General features: G+C 50.6%; 1 protein-coding gene across 2 annotated transcripts in view; it reads right to left on the bottom strand.

Moving 5' to 3' along the window:
* The window catches only part of RRP9 (ribosomal RNA processing 9, U3 small nucleolar RNA binding protein), a 679329-nt gene that overhangs the window by 169249 nt on the left and 484863 nt on the right, over positions 1-25217 (bottom strand). For both annotated transcript variants that reach the window (XM_069644031.1, XM_069644030.1), the window contains exon 12: positions 17601-17746. In XM_069644031.1, the coding sequence (XP_069500132.1) occupies positions 17601-17746 (146 nt within the window). The remainder of the gene's footprint in view (positions 1-17600; positions 17747-25217) is intronic.

The following is a 25217-nucleotide window of genomic DNA, read 5'->3' as shown; positions in this document are numbered from 1 at the left end:
GGTCTATTTCCGGGAATCCCCATTGCGTGAAGACGTCTAAGACGATGTCTTCGTGCAATTGCCATTCGTACTCTTCGGGCAGGGGGAAGTCTCTGCTGAGTTTGCCTGCTAGCAGATTGAGTTCCCCTGGTACATGTTGTGATAGTTGTGTTTGAGAGCCCACTTCCATATATTCTGGGACAGCTTGGACAGTCCTGGAGAGCGAGTGCCCCCTTGCTTGTTGAGGTAGTACATGGCTGTGGTGCTGTCTGTGAGGACCATCACTGTCTTTCCTTGTAGGTGTTCCTGAAAGGCTTTCAGTGCTTTGAACACCGCTAGTAGTTCCAGCAGGTTTATATGCTTGGATGCTAAGCTCGGAGTCCACGCTCCGTGAGCAGTCTGATGGGATAGGTGAGCCCCCCCATCCTGTAAGGGATGCGTCTGTGGTTAGAGTGGCTTCCACTGCGGGTGTGGCAAAAGTTTTCCCTAATAACAGGTTTTCTTTTGTCCACCAACGTAGCGAGAGAACCAAGGCCTGCGAGACCACCACTAGATCGTCCCATTGTCCGCTGGCCTGACACCACTGGCTGTAGAGCCACTCTTGCATTGGGCGCATGCGCAGGCGCGCGTGAGGTACCAAATAAATACATGACGCCATCATCCCTAGCAAGCGCATTGCTTTGCGTACCGTCACCTCTCGACCTGCCACATAATGGGGGATCTGAAACAGCATGTTTTGGACCCTCTCGTTGGAGGGGAAGACAAGGCCGTCCTTTGTTCGAATTAGAGCCCCTAGGAATTGTTTGATTTGGCTGGGGTCTAAGCTGGACTTCTTTTCGTTGATGGAGAAGCCCAGTTGGAACAAAAGGTCTACGGTCTTTTGGGTATTGGAGAAGCATGTTTCGTAAGAATCCCCTGTTATGAGCCAGTCGTCGAGGTAAGGGTATACCGGGATGGATAACCTGCGCAGGTGGGCCGCTGCCACTGCCAGTACTTTCGTGAATACCCTTGGTGCAGATGCTATCCCGAAGGGTAGTACTCTGAACTGGTAGTGTTTGTTCTGTATCTTGAACCTGAGGTATTTTCTGTGCGCTGGCAACATTAAAATATGAAAGTATGCATCTTTCATGTCTAGTGTTGTCATGTAATCCCCTTGTGATAACAGTGGGATTACTTCCTGCAAGATCACCATACGAAACTTTTGGGGTTTGACAAACTTGTTCGCTGGGCGCAGATCTAATACAGGGCGCATGGTTAAGTCCTTTTTGGGTACAAGGAAGTACACTGAATAAATACCTTCTGTTACCTGAGGTAGGGGGACAGCCTCTATAGCTTCTTTTTTCAGTAGCTCTTCTACTTCTTGAAGAAGAATGGTGAGGTGTTCCGGTGTGATGCGCCGGTTCCGTGGGGGTCTGTACTTCGGGGAACCGTTGAATTCGATGCAGTATCCGTGGGCTATGGTGGATAATACCCAGCGGTCTGACGATATTCACTCCCATGCTGAAAGGAACGATGTTAGCCGGCCCCCGACCGGTGATGCATGGGAGGGGACCCGAATCTTCGGGTCATTTGTTGGTATTGGGCGTGGAACCTTTGGGGCTGGAGCCACGACCTCTTCCTCTGCCACGGCGTTGGCCTCTCTGTCTGAACTGGGTGTTACCCTGGTTAGAGTGCCAGTTGGTAGCAGAGTAAAATTGCTTTTGGTTTTGCTGCTGGCGTTGGCCACGAAAGGAGCGGCTATTGCCATAGCCGCGTCTGTTAGGGGGCCTAGAAATTTGGTCAAGAGTCTTGATGGTATCAAACTCTTTCTTCGCATGTTCTAGGGCCTCATCAACTGCTTTCCCAAACAGATGCGTTTGTTCTATGGGCTTATTTATCGGGGAAGCCTGGGTTTCCGGCTTAAATCCCGAATTGCGCAGCCAGACATGGCGTTTGAGAAGTATTCCCTGAACCAGGGAACGGCCAGCCGTCTCTGCGGCATCTAAGGAGTTCTTTACGATGCCCTGGTTTACAAGAGTTCCCTCTGAGATTGTAGCTAACAGGCGTGAACGCAGGGTTCTGGTGCGTCCTCTGCTTCGCTGCGCAGCTTGCTCCACTGTGCATCTGCGTAGCTAGCTAGTAGGAAATTGTTGTTTGCAATCCTAGTTGAAAAGGCGGCGGACGTCGTGATTCTCTTCCCAAGTGCATAGAGCTTCTTGCCCTCTTTGTCAGGTGGTGCCTCACTAGTGGATAGTGGTACCCCTGCTCTTTTCCTTGTATTAGTAACTACGAGGGAGTCCGGAATAGAATGTCCTCTGATGTACAAAGGGTCAGAGGACGAAAGGCTGAAGAGCTTTTCTATCCGAGGGTTGACCCCTCTGACTAAGGCAGGATTGGAAAGGGAAGGAGTTATTCTTCTCTTTATAGAAGCAAGGAGCGGAATAGACTGACTAAGAGGGGCTTTTTCTTTAATAACTTTCTCTACAAAGTCTATGTCAGGAAGAGTCTCCCCTGTGTCTATTTCAAAATGCGCTGCTGCCTTGCGCAATAGTGCCTTAAGTGAAGGTTGGTCATCTATGGGAGAGGTGTTTCCAATAGGTGAATCCTTGGGAGGAGAAGGGTGAAAGACATCAGGGTCTGAGTGCACTGATCGGGATTGCCAAGGCTGCACTGATGGGGATTGCCAGGGCTGCGAGGTAGCTGTATCTTCTTCGAAAGCTCCTGCACTAGTGTTAGGATCTTCTTCAAACCCCTCTTCCTCATGTTCTTCCTCTCCACCCAAACACTCCTTATCTTCCTGGAGGTATTGCTCCTCTTCAGTGACGTCATATACGTCTGTAGAAGGGGGAAACAGCCTAGGAATCTTGACCCTAGGGTCATCCTGGGGCCATTCTCTTGGTCTTTTGGGTGTGGGTGGGTTTTGGTTTCCCAAAAACCTTTCCATTTTCTCCATACAAGAATGGAGTCTTTCAAGGGTCTCATGGGGGACCCCTGAATAGTCTAGAGGGGGGAAATCAGTGTTTTCACCTTCAAAACGCTTAGAACGCTCCCACAACGTCGAAGAAAGGTTTCCGTCGCCCTCTGAAAAGCCCTCCGGTAGTTCAGAAGTGCCCTTAGATGAAGGGGGCAGTTCCTGGCTACTCTTGTGCTTTTTCGGCGTTTCCATAGCTTTTTGTGCGGTATTCGACGTTTGTTTCGTCGTCCGCTTACGTTTGTCTTCGGAAACAATTCTCGCCAGGCTCTCGACAACGAGTTTGTCAGTAGAGGACTCTGGTGTCGACGTTGCCTGCGTTACGCGTTGTTCCTCGACGGCCGCTCTATGGAGCGTTACGTCGGATGATTTTGGGGTAGCACCCGTGTTTGATGAGAGCCCAATCGCTGGTCACGGCTGCGTTTGCGGGTGGGGCTTGAGACCCTTACGGTCTGAGGTAGACGCCGGAGTGCCCTGCGTCCCCTTCGGCGCTGACAGATCCTTCGTCTTTGACGAAGAAGAGCCGTGGGTTGTGTGCTTAGGCCTATGGGGTCTGTGTGCGTCCTTGTCGCCGGGGTGTTCATCCCCATAAGCAGGGCGTGAGCCGAGCCCGTCGGGGCCGGGGACGGACGTCGAGGAGCGCGAGCGCTCCTCCTGGGGGTTAATGACTTCCGTAACGGACGTAGATTTATCACCCTCCTCGTCACTTTCTGTAACAGCGGCGGCGGGTGCGGAAACTGACTTCGACATAGCGTAGTCCGCACACCTCTTAACTTTGCGTTCTTTAAGAGTTCTTGGTTTCAAGAGCTTACAGGCCGCGCAGCTGTCCTCCTTATGATCGAGGGGCAAGCAACGATTACAGAGCTTGTGTTTGTCCTTCCAAGTGTATTTGCCCCTACAGCGTGGGCAAAACTTAAAAGGTGTCCTCTCCATAGCTGAGGCAATAATAACTGGTGATAACAACCCCAAGGGAAAGATAGGGGAGAAAGAAAGAAATTCTCAAAGAGAAGATAAAAGTTCGAACCCCCACTTTCCCTACTGTATGTTGGCCGGCGAGGCCAGGCCACGTGTTCGGCAGCACCGAAGGATCTCCTCCGTCTCTTCCCCTCCGTCGAAAACTTGCTCGGCGGAGAAACAGCTTCACAGCTAACGTCGAGGGGAGGGATCTTTAACAATATAATAAGTATAATTAAGGACCGAGGTCCGTAGTAAGTATTTGCAATGTCTCTCTAGGAGCTCCGCGTAAGGCGACCAGAAGCTGGGCGGAAAAAAACAATCTGAGGGACCTCGACGCGTGAGGGATTATGGGTACAACGCACGTCACTATAGGGATAGTGTTACAGACACGCCTTGTCGACGTCCCCTTTTTCGACTACGAAAAACAAAATGCAATACTCCGCAGTGACCACTGGATGTCGGACCTATGCACAGCATGTGATTCTAAGCAGATTAACAAACATCAGAAATATGGGATACATTACTCACCGTAATCGTATTACTGATGCTTGTATCTGCTTAGATTCACATGCTGTGCATAGGCCGACATCTAGTGGAAGCTGCGGAGTATTACAGTTTGTTTTTCGAAACTCGAAAATGGGCGTCGACACAGGGCGTGCCAGTAATACTATCCCTAGTGTGACGTCCACTGTACCCAAGATCCCTCACGCGTCTAGGATCCTCAGATTGTATTTTTTCTGACATGAGGTAGCATGAGGAGTAGTGTGAGTACAGATAATCCAAGCAGATAGACAGAAAGGTAAGACAAGTAATCATGCGCCTTCTCTGGGAGGGGAGGAAGGGTGGGTCGCATGTGAATCTAAGCAGATACAAGCATCAGAAATACGATTACGGTGAGTAATGTATCCCTTCTGAGGCTTGTGGAATATGCTTAGATCACATGCTGTGCATAGATTAGCGAGCAGTACCAGAAGGAGGTGGGATGTGAGAAGGGTCATGAGCAAATAAGTGTCTTAGAACCGCTTGTCCCACTTGTGTATCTGCCTTGGAATGGGTGTCAATGCAGTAATGCTGAGTAAAAGTGTGAATAGAGCTCCAAGTAGCTGCTTTGCAAATGGTGTCAAGGGGTACATTTGCAATGAAAGCCAGAGTGGCCCCAATGCCTCTAGTAGAGTGGGCCCTTGGCGTAAAAGGCAGAGTCTTTTCAGAGAGTGAGTAACACAGCTGGATACAGTTAATAATCCACTTCGAGATGGCACCTTTAGAGACGTGATCCCCCTCTCTGCCTGTAGCTACGGAGACAAACAGTTGATCTGTTTTCCTTAGCGGTCTTGTTTTATTTACATAGTAGAGGACCGCCCTACGCACATCTAGGGTGTGTATTTTCACCTCAGCCGAGCTTTGCGGGTTCTGGAAGAAAGCCAGAAGCTCGATGGACTGGTTTACATGGAATTTTAATATAAATTTAGGTGAGAACCTAGGATGTGTGCGTAAAACCAGTCTGTCTTTATGGATAGTAAAGAAGAGATCCTGCACTGACAGAGCCTGAATTTCACTGACCCTTCTTATCGAAGTAATAGTTACTAAGAAGGCCTTTTTATAAGTTAGATGTTTGAGACTGCTTTTATGCATGGGTTCGAAAGGGGGGCCCATGAGCTTGGCTAGCACCACATTAAGGTCCCATCCTGGTGGTGGGTTTGAAATCGGAGGGTGAAGTCTCTTTACTCCTTCCATGAAGGCTTTAACTACTGGTACTTTCCACCACGAAACCTTGCTATGGGAAGTGGTGTAAGCCGAGAGGGCTGCCAGGTGTACTTTCAGTGAGTTAAAAACCAATCCTGCATCTAGCAGGTGGAGCATGTAACAATAGTGGAAGGAGTGCAATCAACTGGGTTGATTTGTCTACTCTGGCACCAGCTAATGAACCTCTTCCACTTGTCAAATTAACAGTGCCTTGTGTTTGGTTTCCTAGATTCCTTTAGGATGTCCATACACCTCTGTGGTAAATCGAGGTGTCCAAACTCTATGACCTCAGGAGTCATGCTGCCAGGTTCATTGAGTTGGGTTGCTGGTGCACTGTTTGACCTTGGTGCTGGGACAGTAGGTTGTACCAGGCTGGAAGTTTGATGGGCTTGCACACCGCCATCCTGCGTAGGTGTGGGAACCACGGTTGTCTTGCCCACATGGGAGCAACTAGGACGAGCGTCATCGACTCCCTGTTCATCTTGTTCACCACTTGCCTGATGAGAGGAGTTGGTGGAAAAGTGTAAGCAAACATCCCTGACCAGTTCCTCCACAGGGCATCCACCTCCCTCCTCTGGGAGGTGATCTCTGCTTAGTGCATCTGCTAGAGAATTGAGATCCCCTGGAACATGTTGCGATGACAGGAAGATGTTCCGTTTGAGTGCCCATGTCCAAATTATCTGGGCAAGTTTGGACAGATTTGGCGAACGAGTCCCTCACTGCTCGTTTATGTAAAACATGGCTGTAGTGCTGTCCGCCTGGATCTGCACTGACAGATTCAGCAGGTAGGGTTCGAACGCTCGAAGCGCTCAGAATACTGCCAGAAGCTCTAGCAGGTTGATGTGATTCTTGGCCACTGAGTGAGACCAGAGCCCCTGAGCTGTGTGGTGGAGGAGTTGAGCTCCCCACCCTGTCAGGCATGCATCGGTTGTGACTACCGCCTGTATGTCGGGATCGTAAAAGGGTTTCCCCTTGGACAGATTTTCTCTTGTCCACCAATGAAGGCTTTGTACCAGTGCTGGCGAAACGACCACTAGATCGTCCCACTGACCACTTGCCTGAGACCACTGTTTCGCCAACCATTCCTGCATGGGACGCAGGCGCGCGTTTGGGACCAGGTAAATGCATGACGCCATCATGCCTAGCAAACGCATTGCTTTGCGTACCGTTATCTGACGACCGGCCTGATATTGAGGAATTTGCAGTAGTATATTCTGAATTCTCTCCTCCGATGGAAAAGTCAACCCCTCTTGTGTGTCTAGGATAGCTCCTAGGAACTGTTTGGAGGTGCTTGGCACCAGACTTGACTTTTTCTCGTTTATTGAGAAACCCAATTCGAAGAGGTCGATTGTTCTTTGAATGTTCGTTCTGCAAATCGCTGGGGTTTCCCCCGTGATGAGCCCGTCGTCCAGGTAAGGGTACACCGGGATTGCCTCCCTGCGTAGGTGTGCTGCCGCCACCGCCAGTACCTTGGTGAATACCCTTGGAGCCGACGCTATTCCGAAGGGTAGTACCTTGAACTGGTAGTGCCGACTGTCCACCTTGAAGCGCAAGTACTTTCTGTGCGCTGGGAATATGAAAATAGGCATCTTTCATGTCCAATGTTGCCATGTAGTCCCCCCATTTTTAGGAGGGGGATTACCTCTTGGAGAGTAGTCATGCAAAACTTTTAGGGCTTGACATATTCGTTTGCAGGCCGTAAATCTAATACTGGGCGCATTGTTAAATCTTTCTTTGGTACAAGGAAGTAAGTTGAATAAATACCATTGTTTACCTGGTGTCCCGGGACGAGTTCGATCGCGTCCTTTGCTAGCAGATTGACGATCTCCTCGAGGAGGATTCTTTGGTGGTCTAGAGAATGTGTTCTTTGTCGTGGAGGGTGGTTTTCGGGGACACTCTAAGAGTTCTATGCAGTATCCTGCGGACACTGTGGACAGCACCCATCTGTCTGATGTGATCCCTTCCCAAGCTCGGGTGAAGTTGGAAATGCGTCCTTCTGCTGGGGATGCGTGAGAAGGGACCCAGAACGGAGCGTCACTGTTTTGGTGGAGGCGTGCCACCGCCTCTACTGGGGCTGCCTCTACCCTTACCCCATCCTCTCTTATTCCCTCTATTATAACCTTGGGTAGACTGTTGGTTATTGTTCCACTGCGTACCCTGGCCCTGGGAATAGTTTGATCCTCTTTGGGAATTTTCTTCCGCTGAGACGCGTACCAATTGGCTCTTTAGGGGCTCTGGGGCAGAATCTATGAGTGCTGCGACTTCCTCCCACTGGTGGCAGTTATAACTCGCTAGTAGGGTGGTGGAGTTGGCGATTCTTGCTTGGTAGGCCGAAGTGGAGGCAACCTTTCTGCCGAACCCATAGATTTTCTTGCTCTAGGGAGTCCGGTTTCAGATGCCCTCTTATATACAGTGGGTCTGATTGGGCTGCCCTGAATAGCATCTCAATCCTGGGATTGACCCTGGTGAGATTGGGGTTTAACAGTGAAGGGTCTATTCTTCTTTGGATGGACTGAAGGATAGGGATGGCCTGCGCAACAGGTCTCCTTTCTCCCACCAACTCTTCGGCAAAATCTCTTTCCTCTTGAGCACCCCGAGTGTCAATGTGGAAGTGGTTTGCTGTTCTAGATAGGACCTCATTTAGGAGGTCCTGGTTGTCAACAGGGGAGTCGGTAACCGGTGGTTCTACCCTGTATATTTCTGGGTCGTCCTCTCCCTCCTCTTGTTCCTCATCGTCCCCATAATAGCCTGTACCAGTCTGTTCTTCCAACATGCCCAAATCTGTATTCTCACAAAGGGAAGGATCTTCTTGTTCCTGAGAATAAGGGTGAATGTGGAAAGGATCTGAAGACCGTGTTGTTTCGAACCGGGACTTTTTACTTGGGGGGATAGGATCCTTGGAGCCTGAGGGTGCTGACCCGTCGGGGTTATGAGTGAGAAAATGTTGGGGATTTTTAGAATAGAAATTTGCCAATGATGACATTCTTGACATGACTATGTCCTCACTGGACCACTCTCTTGAACTGGGAATGACTTTGCCTGGGGGGAGTTTCCCGGGCTCATCTATAATAGAGGTGTGAGACCTGTCTGAGTGGAGTGGAATGTTTCTGCAGTGGGTAAATAGGCGGAGACTGCTTCCTCTGATGTTTTCCCCCTCCCCGTGGCTGGAAGAGTGTTTGCCCTGCTTCTTTGGGCCTTTGGAGCTTTTCGACGCCTGGCATCAAGCTTCGGTAGTGGTGGTACTATCCTTCGACCGTGTAGGTTGGGATTCGGGAATGGGCGTTACTTGTACTGACGCCGACTCCTGGAGTGCGGTCTGGGGATAGAGGTTGCTTTCGTCTTCCGACGATCGAACCTCGGTTACCTTGCGGAGCGAGGCACTTTTGGCAATAGTGGAGGATTGCCTGGCGTCATGCGGCGATCTAGATCGCGAACGCCCAGAGGACGTTGATTCGGACCGTTCCCTATGTGCCTCTTTCCGAGAGCTCGACGTGTGCGTCGAGTCTCAGTGGGACTTCATGTGTTTGGAAGTGCTATGGGTTGCGCTTACGTCGCCGGGGGTCTTCCCCATAGCCGTCCTGCCGGACGACCTTCCGAGGTCGGGGACCTGCGCCTGGCTGTCTTTGGACGCTGTGTTGCCCTCGCCGTCCGAAAGTATGGCGTCGCTGCCGTCGCTGAAGGCACCCTCCGCGGCCATGGCCTCTTGACGCCTGGCGTGGTGGGCCCAACGCTTGGTGGAACGGTCTTTTAGTGTTTTAGGTTTGAACCTACTATACGCTCTGCAATTTGCCTCGGGGTGATCCCTTGGCAAGCAGAGATTGCACGTGGCGTGTCTGTCAACCAAAGGATACTTGCGGTTGCACTTTGGGCAAAATTGGAAAGGGGTACCCTCCATACGCACCTTGAGGCAGCGGGCTGGTAAGTGTGGGAATATATATAAGAGAATATATGAGTGTAGAGTATGTCCACCCCCCACTCTCCCTACTTGTAGGGCCGATGCCAGAGGCCTGCCGAGGCCAGAGGCCTTCCAAGGCCCACTACGTCGTGAAGCTCTCGACGGTCGCCTTCTTCTCCGGTTCGGCGTAGAGTGTCAAATTTTGGTGGCTCGACGTTAGGGTGGAGAAAAAAGGGGGAAATAACACAATATTTTTCAAAGTATGGCTAATGCCAGGGAACTCCTCTGAATGCTTCCGACCAGTATGGCGGAAAAAAACAATCTGAGGGTCCTACACGCGTGAGGGATCATGGGTACAGTGGACTTCACACTAGGGATAGGTTTACTGGCACGCCCTGTGTCGACGCCCATTTTCGAGTTTCAAAAAACAAACTAATACTTCGCAACTTCCACTAGATGTCGGCCTATGCACAGCATGTGATCTAAGCAGATTCCACAAGCCTCAGAAATATATATATATATATATATATATATATGGGATACATTACTCACCGTAATCGTATTTCTGATGCTTGTATCTGCTTAGATTCACATGCTGTGCATAGGCCGACATCTAGTGGAAGCTGCGGAGTATTACAGTTTGTTTTTCGAAAGTCGAAAATGGGCGTCGACACAGGCGTGCCAGTAATACTATCCCTAGTGTGACGTCCACTGTACCCAAGATCCCTCACGCGTGTAGGATCCTCAGATTGTATTTTTTCTGACATGAGGAAGCATGAGGAGTAGCGTGAGTACAGATAATCCAAGCAGATAGACAGAAAAGGTAAGACTACAAGCAATCATGCGCCTTCTCTCGGAGGGGAGGAAGGGTGGGTCGCATGTGAATCTAAGCAGATACAAGCATCAGAAATACGATTACGGTGAGTAATGTATCCCTTCTGAGGCTTGTGGAATCTGCTTAGATCACATGCTGTGCATAGATTAGCGAGCAGTACCAGAAGAAGGAGGTGGGATGTGAGAAGGGTCATGAGCAAACAGGTGTCTTAGAACCGCTTGTCCCACTTGTGTATCTGTCTTGGAATGAGTGTCAATGCAGTAATGCTGAGTAAAAGTGTGAATAGAGCTCCAAGTAGCCGCTTTGCAAATGGTGTCGAGGGGAACATTTGCAATGAAAGCCAGAGTGGCACCAATGCCTCTAGTAGAGTGGGCCCTTGGCGTAAAAGGCAGAGTCTTGTCAGAAAGAGAGTAACACAGCTGTATACAGTTGATAATCCACTTCGAGATAGCGCCCTTAGAGACGCGATCCCCCTCTCTGCCTGTAGCTACGGAGACAAACAGTTGATCTGTTTTCCTTAGCGGTCTGGTTTTATTTACATAGTATAGGACCGCCCTACGCACATCTAGGGTGTGTAGTTTCACCTCAGCCGAGCTTTGCGGGTTCTGGAAGAAAGCCGGAAGCTCGATGGACTGGTTTACATGGAACTTGGATATGAATTTAGGTGAGAACCTAGGGTGTGTGCGTAAAACCAGTTTGTCCTTGTGGATAGTAAAGAAAGGATCCTGCACTGACAGAGCCTGAATTTCACTGACCCTTCTTATGGAGGTAATGGCTACTAAGAAGGCCGTTTTATAAGTCAGGTGTTTGAGACTACTTTTATGCATGGGTTCGAATGGGGGTCCCATGAGCTTAGCTAGCACCACGTTGAGGTCCCATCCTGGCGGTGGGTTCGAAATAGGAGGGTGAAGTCTCTTTACTCCTTCCATGAAGGCTTTAACCACTGGTACTTTCCACCACGAGACCTTGTTATGGGATGTGGTGTAAGCCGAGAGGGCTGCCAGGTGTACTTTCAGCGAGTTAAAAACCAACCCTGCATCCAGCAGGTGGAGCATGTATGTCACAACGTTGGAAGGAGTGCAATCAACCGGGTTGATTTGTTTATTCTGGCACCAGATAACGAATCTTTTCCACTTATCAAAGTAACAGTGCCTTGTATTTGGTTTCCTGGACTCCTTTAGAATGTCCATACACCTCTGTGGTAATTTGAGATGTCCAAACTCTATGACTTCAGGAGCCATGCTGCTAGGTTCATAGAGTTGGGTTCCTGATGCACTGTTTGACCCTGTTGCTGGGACAGTAGGTTGTACCAGGCTGGGAGTCTGATGGGTTCGCACACCGCCATCCTGCGTAGGTGTGGAAACCATGGTTGTCTCGCCCACATGGGAGCAACTAGGATGAGCGTCATAGATTCCTTGTTCATCTTGTACACCACCTTCCTGATGAGAGGAGTTGGTGGAAAAGCGTACGCAAACATCCCTGACCAGTTCATCCACAGGGCATTCCCTTGGGAGTCCGGCTGGGGGAACCTGGATGCAAATCCTGGGCATTGTTTGTTTTCGCTTGTGGCGAATAGGTCTATAGTGGGGAAACCCCACTGAGAGAAGAGATCTTCTACTACGTCTCTGTGAAGGACCCATTCGTGTTCTTCCGGGAGGGAGTTTCTGCTTAGAGCATCCGCTAGGGAATTGAGCTCCCCTGGAACATGTTGCGATGACAGGAAGATGTTCCGTCTGAGTGCCCATATCCATATTTTCTGGGCAAGCTTGGACAGATTTGGCGAACGAGTCCCCCCTTGCTTGTTCAGATAGAACATGGCTGTCGTGCTGTCCGTCCTGATCTGCACCGACAAGTTCAGTAGATGGGGCTCGAACGCCCTTAGCGCTCGGAATACTGCCAGAAGCTCTAGCAGATTGATGTGGTTCTTGGCTACTGAGTGAGACCAGAGACCCTGAGCTGTGTGGTGGAGATGGTGAGCTCCCCACCCAGTCAGGCATGCATCTGTAGTCACCACGGCTTGTACTTCGGGATCGTAAAAGGGTTTCCCCTTTGCGAGATTCTCTCTTGTCCACCAGTGTAGGCTCTGTACGAGTGTTGGCGAAACGACCACTAGATCGTCCCAATGACCACTTGCCTGAGACCACTGTTTCGCCAACCATTCCTGCATGGGACGCATGCGCAGACGCGCGTGGGGGACCAGGTAAATGCATGACGCCATCATGCCCAGTAACCGCATAGCTTTGCGTACTGTTATCTGTTGACCTGACTGATAATGCGGAATTTGCAGAAGTATATTCCGAATTCTCTCTTCCGAAGGGAAGGTCAATCCTTTCTGAGTATCTAGGATAGCTCCTAGAAACTGTTTTGAGGTGCTTGGCACCAGACTTGACTTTTTCTCGTTGATGGAGAAGCCTAATTCGTGGAGGAGGTCGATAGTCCTCTGAATGTTTGACCTGCAAATTCGTGGGGTTTCCCCCGTTATGAGCCAGTCGTCCAGATAAGGGTACACCGGGATTGCTTCCCTGCGTAGGTGTGCAGCCGCCACCGCCAGTACCTTGGTGAATACCCTTGGTGCTGAAGCTATCCCGAAGGGCAGTACCTTGAATTGGTAGTGGCGACTGTCCACCTTGAAGCGCAAGTACTTTTTGTGCGCTGGGAGCATGGAAATATGAAAATAAGCATCTTTCATATCCAAGGTTGCCATGTAATCCCCCTTTTTTAGGAGGGGGATTACCTCTTGTAGCGTGGTCATACGGAATTTTTGGGGCTTGACATATTTGTTGGCAGGCCGTAAGTCCAATACTGGGCGCATTGTCAAATCTTTCTTTGGCACAAGGAAGTAAGTTGAATAGATACCCTTGTTTACCTGGTGTCCTGGGACGAGTTCTATCGCGTCCTTTTCTAGCAGAATGGCGATCTCCTCGAGAAGGATCCTTTGATGTTCTAGGGAGTGCACTCTTTGTCGTGGAGGATGATTCCGGGGACGCTGCAGTAGTTCTATACAATATCCTGCGGATACTGTTGACAGCACCCATCTGTCTGAGGTGATCCCTTCCCAAGCCTGGGTGAAGGTGGAAATGCGTCCCCCTACTGGGGTTGCGTGGCAAGGGACCCTGAACTGAGCGTCACTGTTTTGGTGGAGGCGTGCCCCCGCCCTTGTTGGGGCTGCCTCTGCCTCTTCCACGACCTCTCTTGTTACCCCTGCCGTAACTCTGGGTAGACTGCTGGTTGTTATTCCATTGTGTACCTTGTCCCTGGGCATAGTTGCCTCTTTGTGAATTTTGGCCGCGTGGGCGACGAAAATTATTGTTCCCCCTCTGGTTAGGGGGTTTGTTGGTAAGCTGGCCAAGGGATTTGAGAGTCTCATATTCATCTTTGGCATTTTTAAGTGCGTCTTCGACCGCTTTCCCAAACAATAGGTCGGGTTCCACTGGCTTGTCTATTAAAGAAGCCTGGGTTTCTGTCTTGAATCCCGACTGCCGTAACCACGCATGTCTCTTGATAACAGTACCTTCTGCTATCAATCTCCCTGCGTTGTCAGCGGCGTCGAAAGTTGCTTTTAAAATGCAACCAGACACGGCTCTCCCCTCTGCCGAGATCCGAGCCAGCTGGCCCTTTAGCGGTTCTGGAGCAGAGGCAATGAGCGCCGCGACTTCTTCCCATTGATGGCAATTGTAACTAGCCAACAGGGTGGTGGAATTCGCAATCCTTGCTTGGTAGGCGGACGTTGAGGCTACCTTTCTGCCAAACCCGTAAAGTTTTTTGCTCTCCTTGTCGGGAGGAGCTTCTGATGAAGATAAGGGCGTGCCAGCCCTCTTTCTAGTGTTGGTCACCACTAGGGAATCTGGTTTAAGATGTCCCTTTATATACAGAGGGTCAGACTGGGCTGCCCGGAAAATCTTTTCAATTCTGGGGTTGACAGCTCTGGTGAGGTTAGGATTCACCAGGGAAGGATCTATTCTTCGTTGGATGGATTTGAGGATAGGGATGGTCTGAGCGACCGGTCTTCTCTCTCCTACAAACTCCTCCGCGAAGTCCCTTTCCTCCTGTACACCGTGGGTGTCGATGTGGAAGTGTTCCGCTGCTCGAGCGAGAACCTCGTTAAGGAGGGGCTGGTTATCAACTGGAGAGTCAGTAACTGGGGCTTCGCTTTGTACTGGGGAATCTACTCTGTAAATTTCCTGCTCATCTTCTCTCTCCTCCAGGTCCTCATCCTCTGCATAGTAATCTGTCCCGGTTTGTTCTTCCATAAATGCAAACTCCTGGTCCTCTTCAGGGAAAACTTGTCCCTGATAACTGGGGAGTGGAGTAGAATATGGAGTGGAGTAAGGCTGAACCTTGAAGGGTTCAGGTCTTTCGACCCGGGGCTCTTTACTTAGCGGGATAGGATCGGAGGAGCCTGAGGGTGTGGCCCCTTGAGGGTTATATGAAAGAAAGTGTTCTGGGTTCTTATCATAAAAATCAGCCAAGGAAGACATCCTAGACATAACCCTGTCTATGTCCTCACTGGACCATTCCCTGGAACAGGGTATTACTTTAGCAGGTGATTTATTTTCAAGGGTAGACTTGTGTTTGCTTGTCTGCTTAGGCTTTACAGGGGTGGAAGGCTGTGCTTTCCGCTGTTTCCCCCCTTCTCCGTGCGTGGAAAAATGTTTTCCCTGTCCCTTGGGGGCCCCAGAGACTTTCGACGCCTGGCGTCGAGGGTCTGGAGAGGTATCTGTGTGCTTCGGGCGTGGGGCCTCACTGATGTTAACCGCGGTCTCGGTATCTTGGAGCGCGGCCTGGGGGTGGAAGTCGTCTTCGTCTCCCGACGATCGAACTTCCGTTAGTGTGTGTAGCGAGGCACTCTTGGCAAGAGTGGATGATTGCCTTGCGTCGTGAGGCGATCTCGATCGAGAGCGCCCAGAGGACACCGAGTCGGACCGTTCTTTTTGTGCCTCTTTCCGGGAAGTCGACGTCGTCGAGGTCCGGTTGGTCTTAGTGTGTTTAGTGTGTGTTAGGTGTGTAGCGCTTGCGTCGCCGGGGGTCTTCCCCATAGCCGCCCTGCCGGACGACCTTCCGAGGTCGGGGACCTGCGCTCGTCGGCTGTCTTTCGACGCCGTAATGCCCTCGCCGTCCGAAAGTACGGCGTCGCTGCCATCGCTGAAGGCGCCCTCCGCTGCCATGGCCTCCTGCCTGGCGTGGTGGGCCCAACGCTTTGTCGAACGGTCCTTAAGTGTCTTAGGTTTAAACCTAATACACGCTCTGCAGTTCGCTTCGGGGTGATCCCTCGGCAAGCAGAGATTGCACGTGGCGTGCCTGTCGACCCAAGGGTATTTGCGATTGCACTTGGGGCAGAATTGAAAAGGGGTACCCTCCATACGCACCTTAAGGCAGCGGGCTGCTAAGTGTAGGAATATATATAAATGTAACTATATATCAAGAGTGAAGAGTATGTACCACCCCCCACTCTCCCTACTTGTAAGGGCCGAGGCCAGCGGCCTACTAGGCCCGGGCCGAGGCCAGCGGCCTACCGAGGCCCAGATCCGTCGTGCAGCAGTCGACGGTCGATGACTTCTCCAGCCGTCGTCGAGGTTGAGGGTCGACGTTGGGGTGGGGAAGGGAATGAATAAGAATTAAAATTATAATAACAGCAAAAGTATGGCTAAGGCCAGGGAACTCCGCAAGATGCTTCCGACCAGTATGGCGGAAAAAAACAATCTGAGGATCCTACACGCGTGAGGGATCTTGGGTACAGTGGACGTCACACTAGGGATAGTATTACTGGCACGCCTGTGTCGACGCCCATTTTCGACTTTCGAAAAACAAACTGTAATACTCCGCAGCTTCCACTAGATGTCGGCCTATGCACAGCATGTGATCTAAGCAGATTCCACAAGCCTCAGAAATATATATATTAAACCATTATTTTAACAATACATCAGGGTTTCTTTGGAGCATATGTATGATACAAGTTCTTTGTTATTATTTATAGATTTAGAATGCACCGGAACACCCAGGTATCAGGGCACACAAGTGGACAAAATCACAGGACAGAGAAGAGAACAGCACGCGGGGAACCGAAGAATGACTTAAAGAGAAGGGTGTTGAGTGATCTTCGGAAAGCTCTGATGTAGGTTTCTTGATGTAGGGATAAAAACCGAGCATACAGCAAATGATTTGCCCAAGCCTCTGGTCCATTTAAAGGGTAGACAGTCTACCTGCATCAGGTTGGGTGAGTGCAGGTTTGTACCTCTACAGCGCCCTCTACCTCCTAAGGTAAGCCTGGCTGCCCTGTCATTGCTACCATAATATCATGTGGTACAGCCTTATATTAAGAGTTTCTGTATTGGCCAACGTATCATTTTATCAATTCCCTTTGGGTGGACTTTAGAAGGACTGTACCAACAGTCCCCAACGGAATCAGGAATCTCAATAGTAGTTTCTGGAGTGATTAGATTCAGAGGTTCAGCCAACATACCGGTTTCTCTCCCACGCCTCATTTCCTCAATAGCGTTTCAAGAGCATAAAGTCCTGACACCATCTCGCCCTTTCCGGGCTTGGTACAGTGGTGATCCGGTCAAAGATCCCCTCCTAGTCCTATCCTAGTTTTAAAGGATTGAGAGAGTTACTTAACTGAATTTTCCTCATTTTTTTGGAACTTTGAGTCACAACCACTGGCATCCTCCAATCATATAGTAAACCTTACTGAAAAGTAGAACTTTAGAACTGATGGCTTTAGGGCACAAGGCCTCAAACCATCTTAGGGCTGTACTTACTAAGTGCCAGGGAACTGTTGTAGTGTTGGCTTAAAGTGCCCCTACTGTGTTTTAAGCATATGACTACTTAACTGCTTTACGCTGGTTTTGAATCATATGCCATTTCCATCTACTCCTAAGGGAGAAAGTATATACACATTGTATAGTATGTGTGGTAATATTTGCCTATATACTTAATTTGCTTAGTATGCATTTTAAAGGCCTAGTAAATCACTGTATATTTTTGTACTTCACTGTCTAACTGGAATTATTGTGTTGCACTGTGTGGACTCATTGTAGCCCTAGACCATTCTTGCGTCCCTTCTGAGTCTAAGCCTTGCCACTCTGCTGCATACGTGGATTGGGTTTGGCTAGGCATGGTCTTCCTGTTCACCATAATAGGTTGGCCTCCCAAAATCCACCCACAGGGCAGATTTTCTTATGACTCATTAAACTGCTGAGTAGTGATTCAGCACAAAGAACAGGGAAATAAGTTGATGGTACCTGTGGCTACGATGTCGCTGTTCAGCATGGCTGCTACTGCTGAAATCCAATAGGGCTGTTCAAGCCCCTCCTCACCACGGACACCATGGGCTTTTCGTGCCAACGCCAGTGGCTTCTTTTTTGATACGCTCCAGAGCGCCACAGACCTGGAAGCATAAAGACATGCACTAATCCAAAAACTAACAGTTGCAAAAACAGTTTCTGTTCATTGTGTGTCATTTGACGTTATCCACAACACAATTTTCAAATAGGAATATCATTTGACCAGTCAGCACATACATAATTAGTCGTACAAAAGGCCTAAAAGCATCTAAATGGGGGCTCCCAGCCAATCAGGAAGCTCGAAAAGTGGACTATGCATATAGTAGAAGCAGAAGGCAGCCATCATCCCCGAAGGTGTTCAGAATGATTTTTGGCAACTTTCCCTCCATGGTTTCTATGGACACCCAATCTTTGTTTTTGTACCCCTTCTGATTTTTTGATGCAAAGTAAAGCCTTTAGCTTCACTTCCCCTGCCTTTTGCTCATTTGTTATGAGGAAACAAACTGATCAATCATTAACATTGCACACAGCATCTTACAATGTAGTGCAATGGGGCTACGCTTGTACCAGCCTAGTCTTTCACACTTAGGATTTTTGGTTACTTTTATATGTGCCTAAAGACAAGCCGGTGGAAGCAATTCTATTTTTGGATCAGGTATATGCTTAATTATAAAGCTATATCAGGTAATCGGAGCAAACCTTTGGGCCTTGGCACAAGGTTGCATAAAATCGTAGGAAAAAGAACTAGAAAGCAATTCTAATCCAAGGAATGCTCACGCTGTGCTCTTACAGAAAGCTGCTGCTGATAATAATTTTCACTTATCATATGTACTTCAAATATCAAAACATGAAGTTTAAGATTTCCAGTTATTGAATTGCATGAAAAGGCAAAATGCATCCAGTGTCACGTTTGTGTGCCAATTTTGTACAAGTTCTGTCTTCAGGGCTAGGACACTAGATTAGAAGTCTTATGGAATATCTGGAGAGATCAATATACCCTTAAAGGGTTAGGAATATAGACCTTAATTCGGCGAATAACCATGCACTATCGGGAAAAAACTTAAATGCATTTTGCCTTTAATGCAATTAAATAACTGGAAAACTTAAACGTGTTGAGTGCGGGGCCTCAGATGTGAGGAAAGTACCTTGACAGCCAGGAACTGTGCTTATTGCCATTTGCTGTACTGCAATGAGCTCGAACGCGAAACAGCCACTGAAAGTAAAGTTTGCCAGTTGCCAGCTTTGACAGTGCCAGTAAAGTGCAAGAGTCCCCCGACGTCCTCCCTCTTGTCCCCACGACTGAGGCCCAGGAACAGTGAGATCTGCAGAGCTGTACAGGAACAGAAGTCTTCAGCTGCATCTTTTTCTTCTTTACTAAAGTACTGTAAAACAAGTCTAAGAGAACGTACCTCTTACTGTGGAAGTGCTTGTAATCAGCTTGTGGGCCTACATTTGATTCTTCTTGTTCTCAAAGACTCCTAACAACAACTCCTGGCTACAACTCAAATAAACCTCCAAAGAGTCACCAAAACCAAAACTAAACAACCTCCTACTACTAAACCTACAAGCACCCTACTACTATCTGGGTCGCTTATCAATGCCGGATCTATGGTGGCTCATGCCGCTGATATCGCGGACACCCTATCTAATGAGAGCTTGGACCTGCTGGCCATAACCAAGACTTGGCTCCACGAGACTGCAGGCCCCGCCATTATGTTAGCTGTACCAGAGGGTTACCAATTACTAAGAGCTGATGGACCAAACGTCAGAGGTGGTGGTCTAGCTATTATCCATAAATCTAACCTACCTATCAGACTTACTACTACCCCATCGTTCCATTCCTGTGAGACTCTCACAGCTAAACTTCACCTTTCTAGCAAACGAACAAGTTACTTTCTTACCTGGTAACGTTCTTTCGATGGGATGGTCCGACGAGGTATTCCATATCTATGACATGTAATCACCACAGCTGTGCTGCTTCGGAAACTTTTTTCGGCGTCTGCGTCCTGCATCGATGACGTAGATGCGCCGTCGAGAACCTCCTCCGACGTCATCCGATGTGATAAGTAGGACGCACGACACCCGTAGCCTCAGTTGTAGTTTTTTCGCCCAGAACGTGTGACATTAGTCAACTGCCAATCAGACACAAAGCCTTGCGGAACGTAAGCTGCAATCGCAAAAGAAATTCTGCAGCGGAGAAGGCAGGGAGGGAGCGATATGGAATACATCGTCGGACCATCCCATCGAAAGAATGTTACCAGGTAAGAAAGTAACTTGTTCTTCGAGGGGATTGGGTCCTCCGACGTATTCCATATCTATGACAGACTCCGAAAGCAGTACCAGAGCAAGGAGGAGGGAAAGAATTTAGAATCAAAATTTAGAATTGCCAATCAAATAGCAGAGCAAAGGATCGCCTTGCCAAAGGCCAGATCCTGTCCTCAGATGGAATCGAGGGAATAGTGATGTACAAATGTATGTACTGAAGCCCAGGTGGCTGCATCACAGATGTTGCAAATAGGAACACCCCTCTGCTGGGCATTAGATGCAGCCATACCCCTGGTAGAATGGGCCCGCAAGCCAGCCGGTGGGTCCTTACCCGCCAAGCGGTAACACTCCGAGATGGCCAAAATAATCCAGCAAGACAGTCTGTTTCGTCACAGCCTGTCCCAAACGCTTTCCAGCGTAACCAATAAAGAGTTGATCGTCCACTCTGACCCGGGACATGCGTGAAACATAAAAGCTTAAAGCTCTCCTAGGATCAAGCCTATGGAGCCTCTTCTCTTCCTTACCAGGATGCGGAGGAGGATAGAATGCCGGAAGAACAACCTTCTGGGCCAAATGAAATTCTGAAACCACCTTCGGAAGAAGAGAAGGACGAACTCTAAGGATAACCCTGTCCTTGTGAAATACAGTGAAGGGTGGCTTAACTGAAAGTGCCTGAAACTCACTCACTCTGCGAGCGGAAGTAACCGCAACCAAATACACAGTTTTCAGAGTTAACAGCCTCAAAGGGCAAAAATGCAAAGGCTCAAACGGAGCACCCATAAGAAACTTAAGAACAAGGTTTAAATCCCAACCGGGCACCAGGAAAGGTGACGGAGGGAACACATTAGTGAGCCCTTTCAGAAACTGTGAAATTAAAGGGATTTTAAAGTTGCAACACTCTTCAGACGAGCGCTTAAAGAGTGGACAGCGCCGCCAGGTAACCTTTAATGGTACCCACTTGCAAGCCCCTGTGGGCCAAAGAAAGTAAAAAGGACAGAACCATGGGGATGTCACATGCAAAAGGATCCACATTCTGAACTCTGCACCAGTCGCAGAACTTACGCCAACGGTACAGAGACTTTGTTGCTGGCCGTCGGACGGAGAGCAACACCTCCATCACATCTTCAGTGAGGTCCCAATCCTTATACCTCAACCTTTCAGAAGCCAAGCGTGAAGGTTGAGGGATCTGACCTCTGGATGGAGAACCTGACCCCCCCTCCCGTGAGAGCAGATCGTCTCGGTAGGGAAGACGACGTGGAGGGCAGATGGACAAGTCGAGAAGGTCCGGGTACCACGTCCTCCGAGCCCACGCCGGAGAAATGAGGATCATCCGGGAACCGAACTTCCGTAACCTCCGCAGCACTTGCGGGATGACGGGGACTGGAGGAAACGCATACAGCAGCGGGAATGAACACTCCACCACGAAAGCGTCTCCTAAGGCTCCTTTTGGAGGAAATTCCTCCTGCGACCAGAACCTCTCGCACTTCCGGTTGACACTGGAGGCGAAGAGATCCACTTGAGGGGTTCCCCAAAGGGCGAAGATCTCCAGGAGAATCTCCTGAGCCAACTCCCACTCGTGAGAGATCGTGCTCTGCGCCTGCTCAGAGAGTCCGCCGTCACGTTTTCATCTCCGGCCAGATGAACTGCCGAGATCGAAACTTCCTGCTGGATGGCCCAGAACTCGAGTTGCATCGCCTCCCTGCACACAGGAAGTGACCCTGCCCCCCCCCCCTTTTGTTGAGGTAGTGCATGGCCACTGTGTTGTCCGTCAGGATCAGGACATTCTTTCCTCGCACAGTCGGCAGAAAAGCCTTCAGGGCTAGCCTGACGGCCCTCAGCTCCAACAGATTGATATGGAGTCTGGACTCCGACGGAGACCAACGACCGCTGACTGTCAGCTCGTTGGCATGAGCTCCCCATCCCGTGAGGGATGCATCCGTCACGATCGTCACCTCCGGCCAGGGAAGCCAAAATGGAGCCCCCTTCATCAAGGTGCCTTCGACGGCCCACCAAAGAAGGTCCCGGGCGACCGAGGGCGGCACCTGAACCGGGTCCGACATCCTGCCGGAGGCCTGCGACCATTGCAGCTTGAATGCCCACTGCAAAGATCTCATCCGCAGGCGAGCCTCTGGCACCAGAAGAATGCAGGATGCCATGAGGCCGAGCAACCTCAACAACTCGAACGCTGGGAGCGTCTGGGCATGCTGAAACTTGTGCACCATCTGCTGAATGTGAAGAGCCCTCACCTGGGGAGGAAAACACTCCCCCAGGGAAGTGTCGAGCACTGCTCCAATGTACTGGAGCCGCTGTGTTGGCATCAAATGGGACTTCTTTAAATTGAGGGAGAAGCCCAGCCTGTGAAGGAAGTGGCAGGTGACTGACAGATGATCCAGGACTTGCTCGGGAGAGCTCCCCCTGATCAACCAATCGTCGTAGGGGTAGACGTGAATCCCCCCTTGCCTGAGATGCGCTGCCACCACCACCATGAGCTTGGTGAAAATCCTCGGGGCGGAGGTCAATCCGAACGGCAGGACCCGAAACTGAAAGTGTGAGTCGCCAACCGCGAACCTCAGGTACTTCTTGTGCTTGGGATGGATCGGCACATGGAAGTAAGCATCCTTGAGGTCGAGAGACACCAACCAGTCCTGAAGCTGAAGGGCCTGGAGGACTTGAGAGAGAGTAACCATCTTGAACTTGTCCTTCCTGAGGAGTTTGTTCAAACAGAGCAAGTCCATGATGGGTCTCAATCCCCCATCTTTCTTTGAAATCAAAAAATAAGGGGAATACCATCCCTTGTTCCTCTCCGCTACAGGCACCAGTTCTATGGCGCCTTTCTCCAGCAGGACTTGAATTTCCTGCGCAAGGAGCGGATCCGGACTCTGCAAAGAGAGGTTCCCCGGTGGATTGTCGTGAGGCCTCTGCCGAAAAAGAAGACAGTAGCCGTGGGTTATGATCTCCAGAACCCACACATGAAGTAATGGCACGCCACTCTACAAGATGCTGCGCCAGCCTTCCCCCAACCGGCGAACCATGGGACATGGCCTCATGACTGAGTGGTAGCGGCTGCGGCGTTACCTGAGGGCAAAGAGGCAACTGCCCGAGCGGCCTTGGTACCACGGGTAACCTGTCGTCCACCTCTGGCACCCCTGCGTTGGCCTCTTTGACTGCCAGCTCCTCTCGCTTTACTGAAGGACGAGTAATAGCGAAAGGAACCACCCTCCATTGCTGTCCCCTAGGACGAAAAGGCGGAGGTTGGCGAACTGCAGCGCCCAACGACTTCGCTGCAGCTTTGGAGGTCTGCAACCTCTCAAGGCTCTCGTCAGCCTTGCTGCCAAAAAGGTGTTCACCGTCAAAGGGCATGTTGAGGAGCCGGGACTGCACATCAGGAGCAAACCCCGACTTCCGCAACCACGCACACCTGCGTATCACGGTGCTCGCCGCCATGGACCTGCTGACGCATTCAGCCATGTCCAAACCCGACTGAACGGACTCACACATGGCACCCTTACCATCCTGGACCATAGCAAGGAAACCATCCCGTTCGTCCCCTTAGGGAATATGTTCAGCCGCTAACGCAACACAGTTCCACAGAGTGTGTGTGAAACGAGACAAGGCACAAATGGAGTTGGCCGCCTGAAGCACCATACCACCAAAAGAAAACACTTTCTTCGCCCAGCCATCAAAACGTTTGTCGTCCCTATCAGGAGGGATGGTAGGGTACGACGCCTGCTTTGCCGGGGCCGCGGCCGCCTGCACCACCAAACTCTCCGGAGTGGGGTGCCTGGTCAAGTAGCAGGGGTCGCTACTGGCTGGATGGTATTTTCGCGACAAGGACCTGCCCACCGCCGGGAGACTCTCCGGAGCAGTCCAAGCCGCCGCCACCCTTCTCTGTAGAGCCATATGAAACGGCAGTACCGGGTCAGTTGGGGAACCAACATCAAGGATGTCCGTGAGATCATTATGCACAAACTCCCCTGGGGGAGCAGACCATCCCAAGTACTCAGAAACCCTAGCCATAAGGCGCCGGTACGAGGAATCGGCATGAGAGCCAGGCTCAGGCCTACAAAACTACCTCCGGAGAGGTGTCCAGTCCACTGGCATCATGCAGTGACTGCCTCAAATCATCATATTGGCTATGGCCCGAGACCATCTCATCTGGAACCTGACTAGGAACTAGGCCATCAGAATCCTCATCCACCTCCGAAATATATTCCAGGTGGTGAAAAGAAGGCACCGGGAGTGCTTGCTCTTAACCAGAGCCTTTCTAGGGGGCCCCCCCCCTGCCACGGGGTACCTCCGACACCCCGGCCTCGAAAGGCGTCGAGTGAATCGGCGCCGGCGTCGAGAGAACAGGCATCGGCGCCGAGAGGATCAGCGTCGAGTAAATCGGCATCAACGTCAGATGCAGCGCCGCCAGCATCGAGGGCGTCGACACAGTCCTCGAAGCCGGAGCTCCGAGCGTGTCCTTTGACGACCTGAGAGTTGACGGCTTCGACGACTTCCTCTGAGCCGGAGCCTCGAGAACCTGTCGACGCATCAGGCGTTGATGTCTTCTTCGAAGACACCACAGGTGCACACGGTCTCGAACGCGTCGAGGACCGGGACCTGGAACGGGTACGTCGAGAACGAGTCCCCTTGTCCGAACGGGACCTCTCCCGTGACTCGTGCCGACCACTCTTGCGAGCGGTGTCTAGACCTCTCACGGCCGACCCCACTCGGGGGCGCGGACGGCTTAGTACCCTGCGACTCGAGAATCGCCAGCATTTTCTTCCCGAAGGAAGCTCATTCCTCTGGCGTCGCACGGCTGGTGGGGTAAGTGACGTGCCGGGCAGAGTCCTCCAAAGAGGACCTGGAAGACGACCGCTGTCGGTGCTTCCAAGAATGCCTCGAAGAGGCCAAGGAGTGGCGAGACCGACTCCTAGAAGGAGACCCACGAGACTTCCGACGACGCGGAGAGTCATCTCTCGAATCATCCGTCGAAAGCCCCGCAGACTTCGACTTCCGGGGCTTGGACACCTGACCTACCGACAACAACTTCTTACGTTCACGTTAGGCTTTGGACATGAGCGACTGGCAGTCGATACAGTCATCCGTGTCGTGGGCCTCCCCGAGGCACCAGAGGCAGGCGTCTTGCGAGTCCTTCACCGACATCTTGGACCCACACTCCCCGCAGTTCTTGAAGCCCGGACGCGGGGTCGAAGACGAAGTAGAAGACATCTTCTTACGAAGGATTTTCTCACAAAAACAAACAGGTTCGAAGAACCGAGAAGAACAGAACTCCAAAGAGTCGAGGCGTAACCGAGATTCACG

This window comes from Ambystoma mexicanum, chromosome 2p, assembly GCF_040938575.1.
Source record: "Ambystoma mexicanum isolate Mex_15411 chromosome 2p, UKY_AmexF1_1, whole genome shotgun sequence".
Taxonomy (NCBI): domain Eukaryota; kingdom Metazoa; phylum Chordata; class Amphibia; order Caudata; family Ambystomatidae; genus Ambystoma; species Ambystoma mexicanum.
Note: the sequence above shows the minus strand (reverse complement) of the source record. Positions and strands in the feature narration are given on the sequence as shown.